The 11,926-nt window shown below is 41.0% G+C and overlaps 1 protein-coding gene across 5 annotated transcripts in view; it reads left to right on the top strand.

Moving 5' to 3' along the window:
* Nucleotides 1-8,241: 8,241 nt before the first annotated feature.
* Nucleotides 8,242-11,926, top strand: part of NUBPL (NUBP iron-sulfur cluster assembly factor, mitochondrial) — a 159,233-nt gene continuing 155,548 nt past the window's right edge. For 4 of the 5 annotated variants that reach the window (XR_008747379.1, XM_055805122.1, XM_055805111.1 and 1 more), the window contains exons 1-2: nucleotides 8,245-8,410; nucleotides 9,340-9,487. Coding sequence is in view for 4 of the 5 variants with exons in the window: in XM_055805122.1 (XP_055661097.1) it covers nucleotides 8,285-8,410; nucleotides 9,340-9,487 (274 nt within the window). In the remaining variant the exon portion in view is untranslated. Of the gene's footprint in view, nucleotides 8,411-9,339; nucleotides 9,488-11,926 lie in introns of all 5 variants that reach the window. The other variant, XM_055805094.1, reaches the window with a different exon arrangement.

Genomic DNA, 11,926 nt, shown 5'->3' with positions numbered 1-11,926 from the left:
GGATCAAGACACTGCTCTTTCTGCTCCTTTCACAAACAGTATGAAAGGCCATTTATTATTCTCTATGTACCTGGAGGACTCCTTGCCTCCAGTTACTGTTGAGTGTGTAGGCATAATCAGGCTTCATGTCTTTTTTTTTTTGCATTTCTATGGATGACGTTCAAAGTAAAACTCTTACCACAGCTTCAGGCCAAATGCTTTCTCCTTGAGCATATCATTTTTTTCCCCTCAGGCATACTGATCCTTAGCCAGTCAGGAAAGCATGCACACAAATGATAGGTCATTAGGAAATTCTCTGAATAGTAAACCTCTGAAGTCATCCCAAGTGCTATTTGCCATGCGTCATGATAAAAATGGGTGTTTGAGAAGGCACTAATTATATGCTTGGTCTGTCATTTTATCAGTTGTTGGAGCTGTTGTTCCCAGAACACAGCAACCTCTTGCAGCATAGTTCAACAAGATTGCCAGAGCTCAACGAGCCAAGCAGGGTTGACAGATTTTGGCATTTTTTACCTCCTTTCGCTGTAAGAACATTGCAACTCAAATGGGTATCTCAGTTTGCCATAGCTTTTCTTAAAAGTATATTTTGGGAACTCATTCCCCTTAAAAAATGGCAACTCTAGGACTTTCATTTACCATCAGCCTTTAGTTTTTGATGGTTTGTTTCAGTTAATACAAGAGTGTATATATAATCCTCTCATGATTTTAACCAACATAAATAGAAGGTGATCTTGTTTCCCCTCAGATCTTGTGGGAAAAAAAGCAGATGTTTAATGCAGTGAGCTAAATCACAGAAGACTGTAAATTCTAATGAATATTCATGGAGTCAAATAAGATAATAGACCACGTGTCAAGAAATAATGTGGCTTCCTGCTATGACTTCCAGCATGGCTTAACATGTTTCAAAGAGCTTCCAGCATCAAGAATTGTTTTTTAATATTTAATTTCCACACTTTCTTAAAGCACAGATTTTTTTAATATGTATTTCTGAACTCATTTGGGATTATATTATTACTTTATTATTTGATACTTCATGAGCACTGCAATGATGAAAGGGAGATTTTTCACATAATCTTCCATTGTTGTGTTTTTTTTTTAAACTGCCAAAGGGTCACAGTTTCTTTCTTTTACAATAGATGCTAAACAGCTGCTACAGAGTGGAAGTAAAGCACTTTATCTTCAATATTGATGTTCTAACAATTGATGTTCTAACAGAGTAGACAAATGGTATTTGGTAAAACTTTTTCTTAAAGAGCTTTTTATTTTACAGACAATTCTTGGAACTGCTAGAGACTTACATTTTCATGAATAACTGGGTAAAACAATTACTTTAACTTGGGATATTCTAATATTCATTGCAGATACTTAATTTTTCCCTGGATACTCTGTTGCCCATAGGATAAAGGATAATTGTGCCGTCTTAGTGGCAGTCTGAGTGAGGGCCACATGCAGAATAAAATACCCTTAATTTTGGTGCCCACAAATAAATTCTAGAACAAATGAGAGATATTTTAGCTCTTGTTGCAGAAAACACAGATCTAACTAATGCACTCTGGAGCTTAGAGTATGATTGGCTCACCTTCAGGTGAACTTCTAGGCTACATCTGTACTAGGAAGTTAATCAATTGCAGGAAATATTGTAGGACACTGCAAGTCATCTTTACTTTTAATGATTCCTGACATACTTTTGGCCAGGGCTTACTCACTAACAAAAGACTTCTGGTTCTGGTTCAGCAGTTAAGAGCCCATTCTCAAGAGGTGGGTTGCACAACCTACTTTGCAAACCTTTCTCTAATAACTTTCATAAGTCCTAAGTGTGAGCTATGACCAGGGGAGGTTTAGATTGGGTATTAGGAAAAATTTCTTCACTGTAAGAGTGGATAGGCATTGGAACAGGCTGCCCAGGGAGGTGGTGGAATCACCATCCCTGGAGATATTTAAAAAACATGTAGATGTGGTGCTCAGGGACATGGTTTAGCGGTGGACTTGGCAGTCCTGGGTTAACAGTTGGACTTGATGATCTCAAAGGTCTTTTCCAACCTGCATGATTCTGTGATATTTCCTCATGTCAAAGTTTAAAATCGGCATTTTAAAAGGTAACAGTGCAGTTCTTTAGCAGCAGTAATAACAAGAATGCAAATTACATTTATTTCTGTGACAGAGTTGCGTTTTCGACCTTATTTTGACCTTCAAAGATCCATATGCCAAGAGCTTTCATGAAGAATTCACTAGAAAACTACCTTCCTCTGAACCAATTACAATAAGAAACTTAGTTACTTTGTTCTAGGGAGCCATGAACCCAATCTCTCTTCATGCCCAGGGAGCTGAAATGGAAAAGAAAGCAAAGATAAATTCTCCGAATTGAGAGGAACTCGCTCAGCTTCTTGTAAAAGTTAAACTGCAAAGGTGCTCCGCTTAAGGCTGTTCTTCCCTTGGTCTAAGCTTCCTATAAAGGAGAAAATAGGCAAGAAAACATGCTCTGTGGTCTCTGTGCTGGGAACATCAGTTGGCGCTATTCTGTCTAAACCAGCCTGCTGTTTGACGTAACACAATGTTAACAGAATTAAAAAGCTGGGGCGCTGTGTATCTCTCTTTTTTTGAGGTAAATCAGGAATAGTAACACTTCAGCATAGGAGATCAGAAATCAAGAACTTGAGATTATATTCCTGGATCAGCCTCTGGCTCAATGTGAAACCCTGAAGAAGAGTTACTTTCCTTCGTAGTTGAGGATCGTACAGAGGACTGCATTCCAAGTATCAGCTGCTCTGGCTCCACTGTGGTGGACTGTCTCACAGTTTTACATGACAGTGCTTTAAATGGTATGCAGGCACAAGAGTTGTTCATAGATCAAATTTATTTTCAGCTGAGCGTGGTCCTTGCACACTGAAACACTTTGGAGCAGGTTACTGCTGGCATAATTGTGTAAGTGGTCCATACACACCCAAAGGACATTGGAGTCCTCCTGAAATATCTTGTGCTACTAATGTACTAGGAATTATGAGATAAACACTGAATGGCCACAGAGCAAAACTGAACTGGTCTGGAACACAACGTACATTTGAAAAGTAATTACTAAATACCAAAACCACTAAAGTTCATGTAATATCTCAATCAGACTCATTGGTGAAATAAGATTAATTTGCTCTACAGACTCATTTAGGCTCAAGGTTCTGATGTTAACGAAAATGCTCCTTGTAAAGCATAAACTCATTATTGAGAAAAATGAATGAAGAGAGAATAAAAATTATTTCAGAAACTGAAATGGTGACTGAATGCCATTATGACTCAAGACCAGTGGTGTCAAATGCTTTACAGAAGCTTTTAGGACAGTGACCATCTTTTTTATGCTGTATTTGTACAATGTCCAATACAACAGGGCTTTTTCTGCCCCTGGAACTCTTATCATTGCAATTTATCTCCATTACTGGGGAAAAAAAACCCAACAAAAAAAACATTAAGAAAAAGAAAGGAAAGAAGAAAGAAAATGCTAGTCTTGCTTCAATGTTTGTAAAATATATGCCAAACATTAGGAATACTTTTAAAAAAAATCAAAACCTTTGTTTTTCTCTTTTCTTCAAGTATGGAAATACTATTAAATGGAGTTAATTCCATTCATGCAAGGAATATATCAGGTACGTAAGAAAAATTATGTGGCTTTGTTACTGAAGGGCATATTCAACAAAATAAATCTCTTCATTCTCTGCACCACTTGCTTAAGGATGGAAAAATTGCTGTAATACCGGCTGCATCTTCACTGTGATGTGACTGTTACTATAGTAAGCAATATTAACCTGAAGAACTTGATGACTGACTTTAGAAGAACCTAGCGATAATTTAAATAAGGTTTTCATCTCTTCTTGACTGTGAAGGACTGCACTGATTAAAATGTCCACATGAAAGCAATATACAAACTAAATTGGGCTCAACACTGCCAGACCTTCTTCCTCATTTAGCAAAACAGAACTATAGGAGACAATTTCTGTCTCAGTTTAACATTTGGCAAAATATTCATATAGGATGAAGCTATTTTTATGGTCTTATATTTATTGAAAATATTAATACACATGATAAGGAAAAAATTATTACTGTTTCTCACATGTGTTCACTGTGCTTGTTAAGGTGTTGCAGTTTCAAGTATTGCCATGTATAACGAACAAAATTTGCTTCTTAAACAAGGTTGTATTCCATATGAAAACACAGGTAAGCCTCGCTTGTTTTGAATGGATATTTGAAATCAGAACTTCTTAAAATCCCCTGGGTCAAATTTATTTTGCAAAGCCTCAATATCAGTGATGTCAGCCTTGGTGTCTAAACCTAGCAGGAAGAAGATGTAAGAAGTGAAATTCTAGTGAATGATAGAGAGGCAATAGCATGAGACATAAGGACTCTCCTTATACATGGTTGCAGCTGTTTTCTCCTCTCATGCCTGAAATTCCCTACTTACATGGTTTTGACATATGCCTTACTGATACAGCAGAAGCTTGTTACCCCGAGGTATGACAACAAGCCAAGGTGTATGAGCTCTGCCAAGCCAATGCTGGTCTGTACAGGACCCGATCACATGTCTCAGCAATAAGTAAAATAACCTGGAAGTTACTTTAACTTACATTATGGAGCATAGCAAAGATAAAGAACTCACACTGGTCAGCATTTTGGCTTGGTTTATTTTGCAGCCTCATCTAGTTTGTCAGCCCCACGGGAGAATGATTGGCAAGAACCATGAGAGCAGCTCTAGCTTGGTCTCAGAGCTGGCAAAGGGAGGAGGTGGCAGCCATCCTGAGACACAGTGCACGGGCTGAGCCAAGAGAACGCTAATGAGTGCAAGGCTCAGAAACAGGGCAGAGCAGAAGGGTCCCTGCACACACAGTTGTTGGGTAAGAGCACAAGAAGTCAGAGAAGATTACACCACCCCACCCCCCGCCCCCCAAATAGGCTTAGCTATAAAAAAGCTTGGGAACAACTGCTCCAGTTTAAGATGGCATGGAAAAAAGGGAATGTGATGACCCCAGGTGTCCTCCTTGCTTTCCAGCAGTCTGAGGCTCAGATAGAAGCAGAATCTCTAACTTTTAAAAGGCAATCATGGTGAAAGTTTTCCTGGCTTCTGCAAAAGTGCCACAACTTCCATAAATCTTTTATACTATATAACAATTTATGGATGATTATATAGTAATTTAATGTATTAATCTATATTTCTTAATTGTACAACATCAGCCTTGTTGTCCATCCCAAGAGCTTTGATAACTGGCCTAAAACTTAACTACCTTAGACTTCCTTTCTTCATGAATAAAGTAATTATCACTATGTGAACAAAAAAGATAAAAAGCAACATTTAAACCTTATTTATCATAAACGTGCCAGGGCTGGCTGACCAGCCAGTGAAAAAAACCCAGAATTAGTGACCTCCATGCCATACACACTTGCCCTGGTACGCCTCTGTGGCCAAAGATTACAGGCCTGGTTGTGAAGCTAAAATGACCCCTTAGTTTTGAAGAACATTTCTTTAGCCTTTAATAAAATTTCTAGTTTAAATTTTGACCAAAATAGATGGCTCACATGAGTAAGCGTTTGCAGCATGTCCTTAACTTACTATATTATTAATATCATACTATGCAGACACTCAGAAATGAGACTAGAAACACAGGGCTCCATCAACCTTGAAAGCTTAGTCTTGATAATGTATTCTTTTTTTAGCTACTTACTTCCTACTGCACACAAATCAACCTAATTATCTACAAGTAATTTTTCAAATGTTAATTAATTTTTAAAATTTGGAGTCATTTGGCAACAAATCTCTCCTAGCTATACCTGGCCACCCTTAATTGATTTTGTGTGGAGAAAGAATACATTTAAATGCAAGAAAATCTAATTTCAGACGAAAATAAATTATATTTTTATCATGTTAGTGTTCAGGCTGAATAGCAATTTAAAGTCTTTGAAACATTTTCTTACACTTACTTAAAGAAAATATTAATTTGCATTAAAATTAAATAATGTGTCTTTCATTTCGCTGAACTATTGAGAAGTCTGGAGCAGAATTTTCTGAAAGATGTAGAGATTGCCATGGTTTCCATAAAGACTCCAATCTGGCAGTAAAATCTTTGTTAATTTTTGTTGCATTTTCCTAGACTCATATTTTAGCACCGTATGTGGACTGCAATGACATGTCAGGCAAACAGACCAATATGTTCAAACATTAAAATTTAAATAGGAAACTAAAAGCAATTATAAGAAGTGTATAATCCATAAAACTGTCTTCACAATTAGTAGAGATGGTAGACTACTACTCAATCAAACTGTAATCAGTGTATTCCATTATTAACAATGAAGGTATTTTGAAAATGCCTGCTTTGTTGGTAAGCAAATTTAATCCCTTTCTAATGGCCAAAATCTACTTCTTATATTCACATTTAATACAACCTACTGCCATATTAGCTCCCCTACTATTAACAAACGAGTGCTAAAATACACCATTAAAACTGAAAATACTGAGCATTATTCTTTCTTAGGTGACAGTTTGGAAAACTCCCTCACCTTACTTTTCTAAAAAGAATTTTTTTTGTGTGCTGTATCAGCTTTACAAAAAAACCCAAACCCTCAAAAATATGTGAGGTTGTTCCAGTCACTGTTAAAGCTGTTCTAAGAACCAAAGCCTATATGATGGAACTTTTTTGCCATTTTCTTGACTTTGAAGGGATGGATATCTAAACTGTATGCCTACCAGTGATCACGTGGTACCGATTTAATTTCTGTGAGATGCACAGTATTTTGCACTTTTAACGCTGCCTCCAACTGCTCAAGGTAGAAAAAACAATTATGCAAATTTCTTGCAAGGCAGAAGATAAAATGGTTTCCTGAGGCAGTGAAAGAAAGATCCTCGAGGCAGATCTCTAGTATAGTTTCAAAATGAAGTGTCTCGTTGGTGTTCAGTATTCTTTTGCATTTTGGTTTGTCAGTAGGGTAAATTACTGGGAAAGTATTTGACCTCTTTAGGTTTTTGTGCTAGCTGCGCAAGATATATTCATGTGGGTTCAACAAAAGCAAGACGTTGAATGAGAATTACTTAAAGGATAGCAAAAAAAATTATTTTTATAGTTGTAATTTTTGTGTGGTAGCGCAGCACTGGAATAAACCTTTGAAAATGGTGATTTTTAACAAAATGCTTGATTAGTGCTTTTAATAATACAAGTCAAACCCCAACATTTAAAATAATCATGAAAATTCCTCTTACTGTGAAAGAGAGGAAATGATTATAATAATGCTTTGCTCTGATGTAAAATCCTCTCGTCCGTTATATCTTACAATGGATACCAACAAAAGGCACTATCTACACTGTATTTTATCCTTACAAACTAATGGCCTGAAACTGCCAAGATCTGAATGACTTCTATAATACCACTTGGATAAAAAAGGCCTATTCATGGAATTGTCAAGAGCAAATCGCATCAAACCGATCCCGTTTCCTTCCACAACATGGTCACAAGCCTTGTAGGTGGGAGAGAAGCAGATGATGATGTGTATCTCAAAGCTTTAAACAAATTTCACACAACATGAAGAACAGAAACACAGTTTTCATGAACCTTCTGTGGAGTGGGTGTGTAAACTGGAAAACCAAAACTATAACCAGAACAATTATCAGCGTTTCAATATTAGTATTATAGTAAAAAATACAGGGTGGCATCTGTCCCGGCTACAGGTCTCTTTGTTCCTTTAATTAACGACCCAAACGATGAAATGGAATATATTTGTTCTATGTGCAGAGGGCACAAACCCAGGAGGGACCAAGCTCTTGACCAACCATTTTGCGGGCCAAGGTGTGAAGAGGCACCGAGAGGCTGAGGGAGCGCCGCAGTGAACACCACAAAACCCACCACGAGCCAGCGAGGCCAGGTGCAACACTGCGAGGAGCAACCCCAAACCGATCCCTAACGCATATGGTCACCCAGGATTTTTCCCTTGGGTCCAGTTTTCTCACAGGAGCTGCTCTTCGGTGCTGCTGCCTCACAGTGCCACCGCTCGGCACTTTACCCGGGAAGGCCTTGGCCTGCTCCACCGAGGTTCTCTCTGCGCAACACCCTCCACCTCCAGGAACCTGTCGGCTCTACCCGGGGCGGCCCAGCCTCAGCCCCGCGGCCGGGGCTCCGGGCCTCCCGGGCTCGGCAGGGGCTGGCGCTCGGGCCGAGCGGGGGAGGGGAGGCCCAAGGCGGCGCAAGGGGCGGGCCGCGGCGCAGCCAGACGGCGCCATCTCAGCGCGCCCGGGCGGGGGGAGGCGCTGGCGGCGGCGGGTATGGGGGCTCCCGCCTGGCGCTGGGCGCTACGCGCCGCCCGCCTTCCCGTCGGCGGCGGGAGGGCTCCCACGGCGCCGCGGCGCGACCCGGGCTACGGGCTCGCCGCCTCGTTTGCCGACTCCGCGGTGAGTGAGGCATGAGCTCTCCGCTGTGCGCCGGGTCCGTCCCGGGGCGGGAGGGGAGCGGGACGGCCGCGGAGGGTCGGGGTGTGTGTGCGCCTGGGCGGGAGCCGCGGCGCGGTGGGAGGCAGGAGGGCCGCCGTGGCCCGGAGCCGCCCGGGTGCCCCGGCGGGCTGCGTCCTGGCGCAGCCGGTTCGGCAGCTGCCTTGCGGTGTGGGGATACGGTTGCTGCAGGGCATAGGAGTGGTGTGGGGCATCGGCCGGCCCGAGCAGAGGAAGGTGATGCCAGGACCCGAGCCCGTTCTGCGGCAGTAGCGTCGGGAGCAGCAGCACCGGGCCGCCCGGCAGCAGGTGGGACGCCGCTGTGGAGAGGCAGGCTCCGGGCTGTAGCCCGCCCGTCCCGCTGCGGGGGCCCGCAGGGTGGCGGAGCGCTGCGGTGTGTCGCCTTCTGAAAGAGCAGCGAAGCGGGGCGTGCGCCCGTCAGCCGGCACTTGCTCTGTGCCTGTGACACGGCTGGGGGACACGCAGCCCTCTGCAAAGCTGCTTGTGCCTCACCGGCGCCTCAGCACCTGGGGTTTCCCTTTGCCGTTAGCCGTATTTGTCGTGCTTGAAGCAACTGTAACATAAAAGACCGCTGGGTCTAGCCTACTTTTTAAAGCTTCCGACTTTTTAAGTGGTGTTTCGGTTTAACATAAGCCCTTTTCTTTTTTTCATTCCAGTGTTAACATCCATAATACTTAACTGTCTAAACAAAATGCCCCCTGGGGTTATTTTCCAGCAGGCCCCCTGCCCTGGAGCAGGCCTTCTTGGGAGGGCCTGGGTTTGCACCGGCAGTGAAACTCTGTCAGTGCACAGTTGGGTTCTTCCCTGTCAGCTTTCTCTGTGAAAACTGAAGGTTGGTGCATACGCATTTGCTTGCTCTCTGTTTTTGTTAGTCCTCAGGCTCCAGGGATGAGGCTCTGAGGGACAAACGCGCCCGGATCCTGTCACGCGGGCTGCCGAAACAGAAGCCCATAGAAGGAGTTAAGCAGGTGGTGGTCTGTGCTTCTGGAAAAGGAGGAGTTGGAAAATCAACAACAGCAGGTAAGATTATTAATTTTTTTATTGTTTACTTTGCACATTTTGTAATACTTCATAAGGAATATTTGGGCACTTGATTCGTTACCTTCTAACTGAGTCTAACTAATCCCACTAACAAAGACCTTTGCCTCTGTCAAGTCCCATTGCAGCCATTGAGAATCTGCGTGGTTTTGGCTTCATATGAGTTGCAAATCGAGCAGGCAGTATTGAATTAGTATCTTCATAATACTGCAGCGCTGTCCTGGGACAGTCTGCTCTCTGAAGAGGAGATGCAAGCTGAGGTGGACAGGATCATACGCCAGTGCAGTGATGCTGTTCCTCCTTCCCTAGCAGTGTAGGTGTGCCTGCACAATGCTCTTCTGTGCTATGTCAGCATAGTTAAGTGCTTTGTAAAGGATGCTAATATTTGGAAAGTTTAAAAATAGGTCTCCAATTTTGTCAACTAGTATAGGCATTTCATAAGCAAAAGGTGAAACAGTAGTTAGTTATAAATCATGCGAATTGATCACAGCCTGGTGAAGCACCTTGAACTCCTCTTCCAGGCCACCATTAGGTTTTGAATAATTTTTCTCTCAAAACTGTGCAGTCCGTAGGTGGTAGAACAAGATAGTACATGGGTTACCAGTATTGCAGATTTTAAACAAAGATGATACTGAAGGTAAATCTCTTTGAAAAGATGTCTGTAGAGTGTTAGAAATTTGTTTTAAAGATCTCTTCCTTAGCATCTGGATTGGAAAAGAGTCATCCTTTAGTTGAATGTTGTCTGCTGTTCATCTCTATTTGCTGTGAATAACACATTGATGTAGCTCTTGATTTCTCATTTTGTGGTTTGTGTTACAGCCATGCTTGAAAAGAACTGTCTAATAAATACTAGAACAGACAAATAAGATATCAGTTGTGAGAGTAACTGTAGTAAAAAAAAAAGTAATGGAAAGTATTTTTTTCTCTACATATATGTGTATCCTATGTATAGGGTAGCATATATGTACAAAGACATGCAAATCAATCGATACTTGTATTTCTTAATGATCTACCTTTTAGTTGATGGTTATAATTCATATGGTGGTTGTTTCAGGTTACTGGAAATAGCAAATATCTGTTTTTAAATCAACAGTGTACAAAATGAGCATAATTTTAACAGTAAATTCAGATTATCGTCCTTATGTTTGCAAATGTGCTAATTTATATTCTGCTAACTAGCAACTGTATGTAATTTGTACATGTAGGATGACATACGTATAAATAATACTTAGATGTGGGAGTGCGTACCCATGCATTTAAAAATAAAAAAAAATCAAGGTTCAACAAGCATTAAATAAGAGAGTTGAGATGTAAATGAATCATTCAAATGTTCTTGTATTGGACAGGCTTTTGTTAATGAATGTGTTCATTTGTGATACTGAGAAGAAAAAGTAATTAGATTTTTATTAAAAACAATAAATGTCATGGTTCAGATGAACAACTGAAGATCAGGTAACTTGTACGAACAAAAGTATTGCATGGCATCATTGCTGGATAACGTACTTAAAATTATGTTTCTCATGATGGAGGTTTGTGGGGAATATGTTTGCTGACAGCTCTGTTGGCTCATTATGAGAGCAGGAGTTTAAAAGGAAGGAGAATAGCACGCGTCTCATTCCTAAAGCACCATAGAAAATAACCTAAGTCTTATTGTCTGCATCTCTCTGAAGGGCTGTCAAGGCTCTTCGTATTCTTTCCCCCAGTGTGTTTATATTTCAATTACTCTGGTTCTCTGTTTTAGGACAAGTTGTTATGCATTCTGGTCAGGTTTGTCGGGGCCATTCCTTAACCTGTTGAATAACTCTGTTTGTTGCCTGCAGCTTTCATAGTGTTCTCTGTTGCTTCTAGCACTTTTTGGTCTTCTGAAATCATTGTAGTCAATGATTAAAATAAGAAAATATTTTTCAATGCATATTTAAATACTTTGGTTGCTTGTTGTTGGGTTTTTATGTTTACCTAGTGTAAGTGTTGGTGTGTTTGTTTTGTGTCTCTTTCCTGTCAAGTTTCTGTCTTTTACCAGCAGTCTGCTGCATTTACTCCATCTGGCCAAAGTTGTGGTTTGTGTTCGGGTTTTTTGTTTGGTTGGTTTGGGGTTTTTTTTTGTCTTTTCTGTCCCCCTTTCTTTGCCTTGCCCTGAAGATGAGAGTACTGTAGAAAATTGATCCTGGCATAAGAAGAGTTCCAAGTGTGGTCTTGAAATAAGAGGAGTTTCTAAGTTATTGAAACTCTTACTGTTTTCAGCTGTGGAAGTGGAATGAAATTAATGGCTGGCGTTCTTGCTCACGATTTGTTAGTCCTGTGGTTTGAGGAAAGTAAAACTACTGATACTGCCAACTACCTTGGCCTTCAGACATTTTTAGCAAAGACCAATGAGCTGAGATTTTTCATTATTTTTCGGGAGAGCTTGTATATTTGACCATG

This window comes from Falco peregrinus, chromosome 1, assembly GCF_023634155.1.
Source record: "Falco peregrinus isolate bFalPer1 chromosome 1, bFalPer1.pri, whole genome shotgun sequence".
Classification (NCBI taxonomy): Eukaryota; Metazoa; Chordata; class Aves; order Falconiformes; family Falconidae; genus Falco; species Falco peregrinus.
Note: the sequence above shows the minus strand (reverse complement) of the source record. Positions and strands in the feature narration are given on the sequence as shown.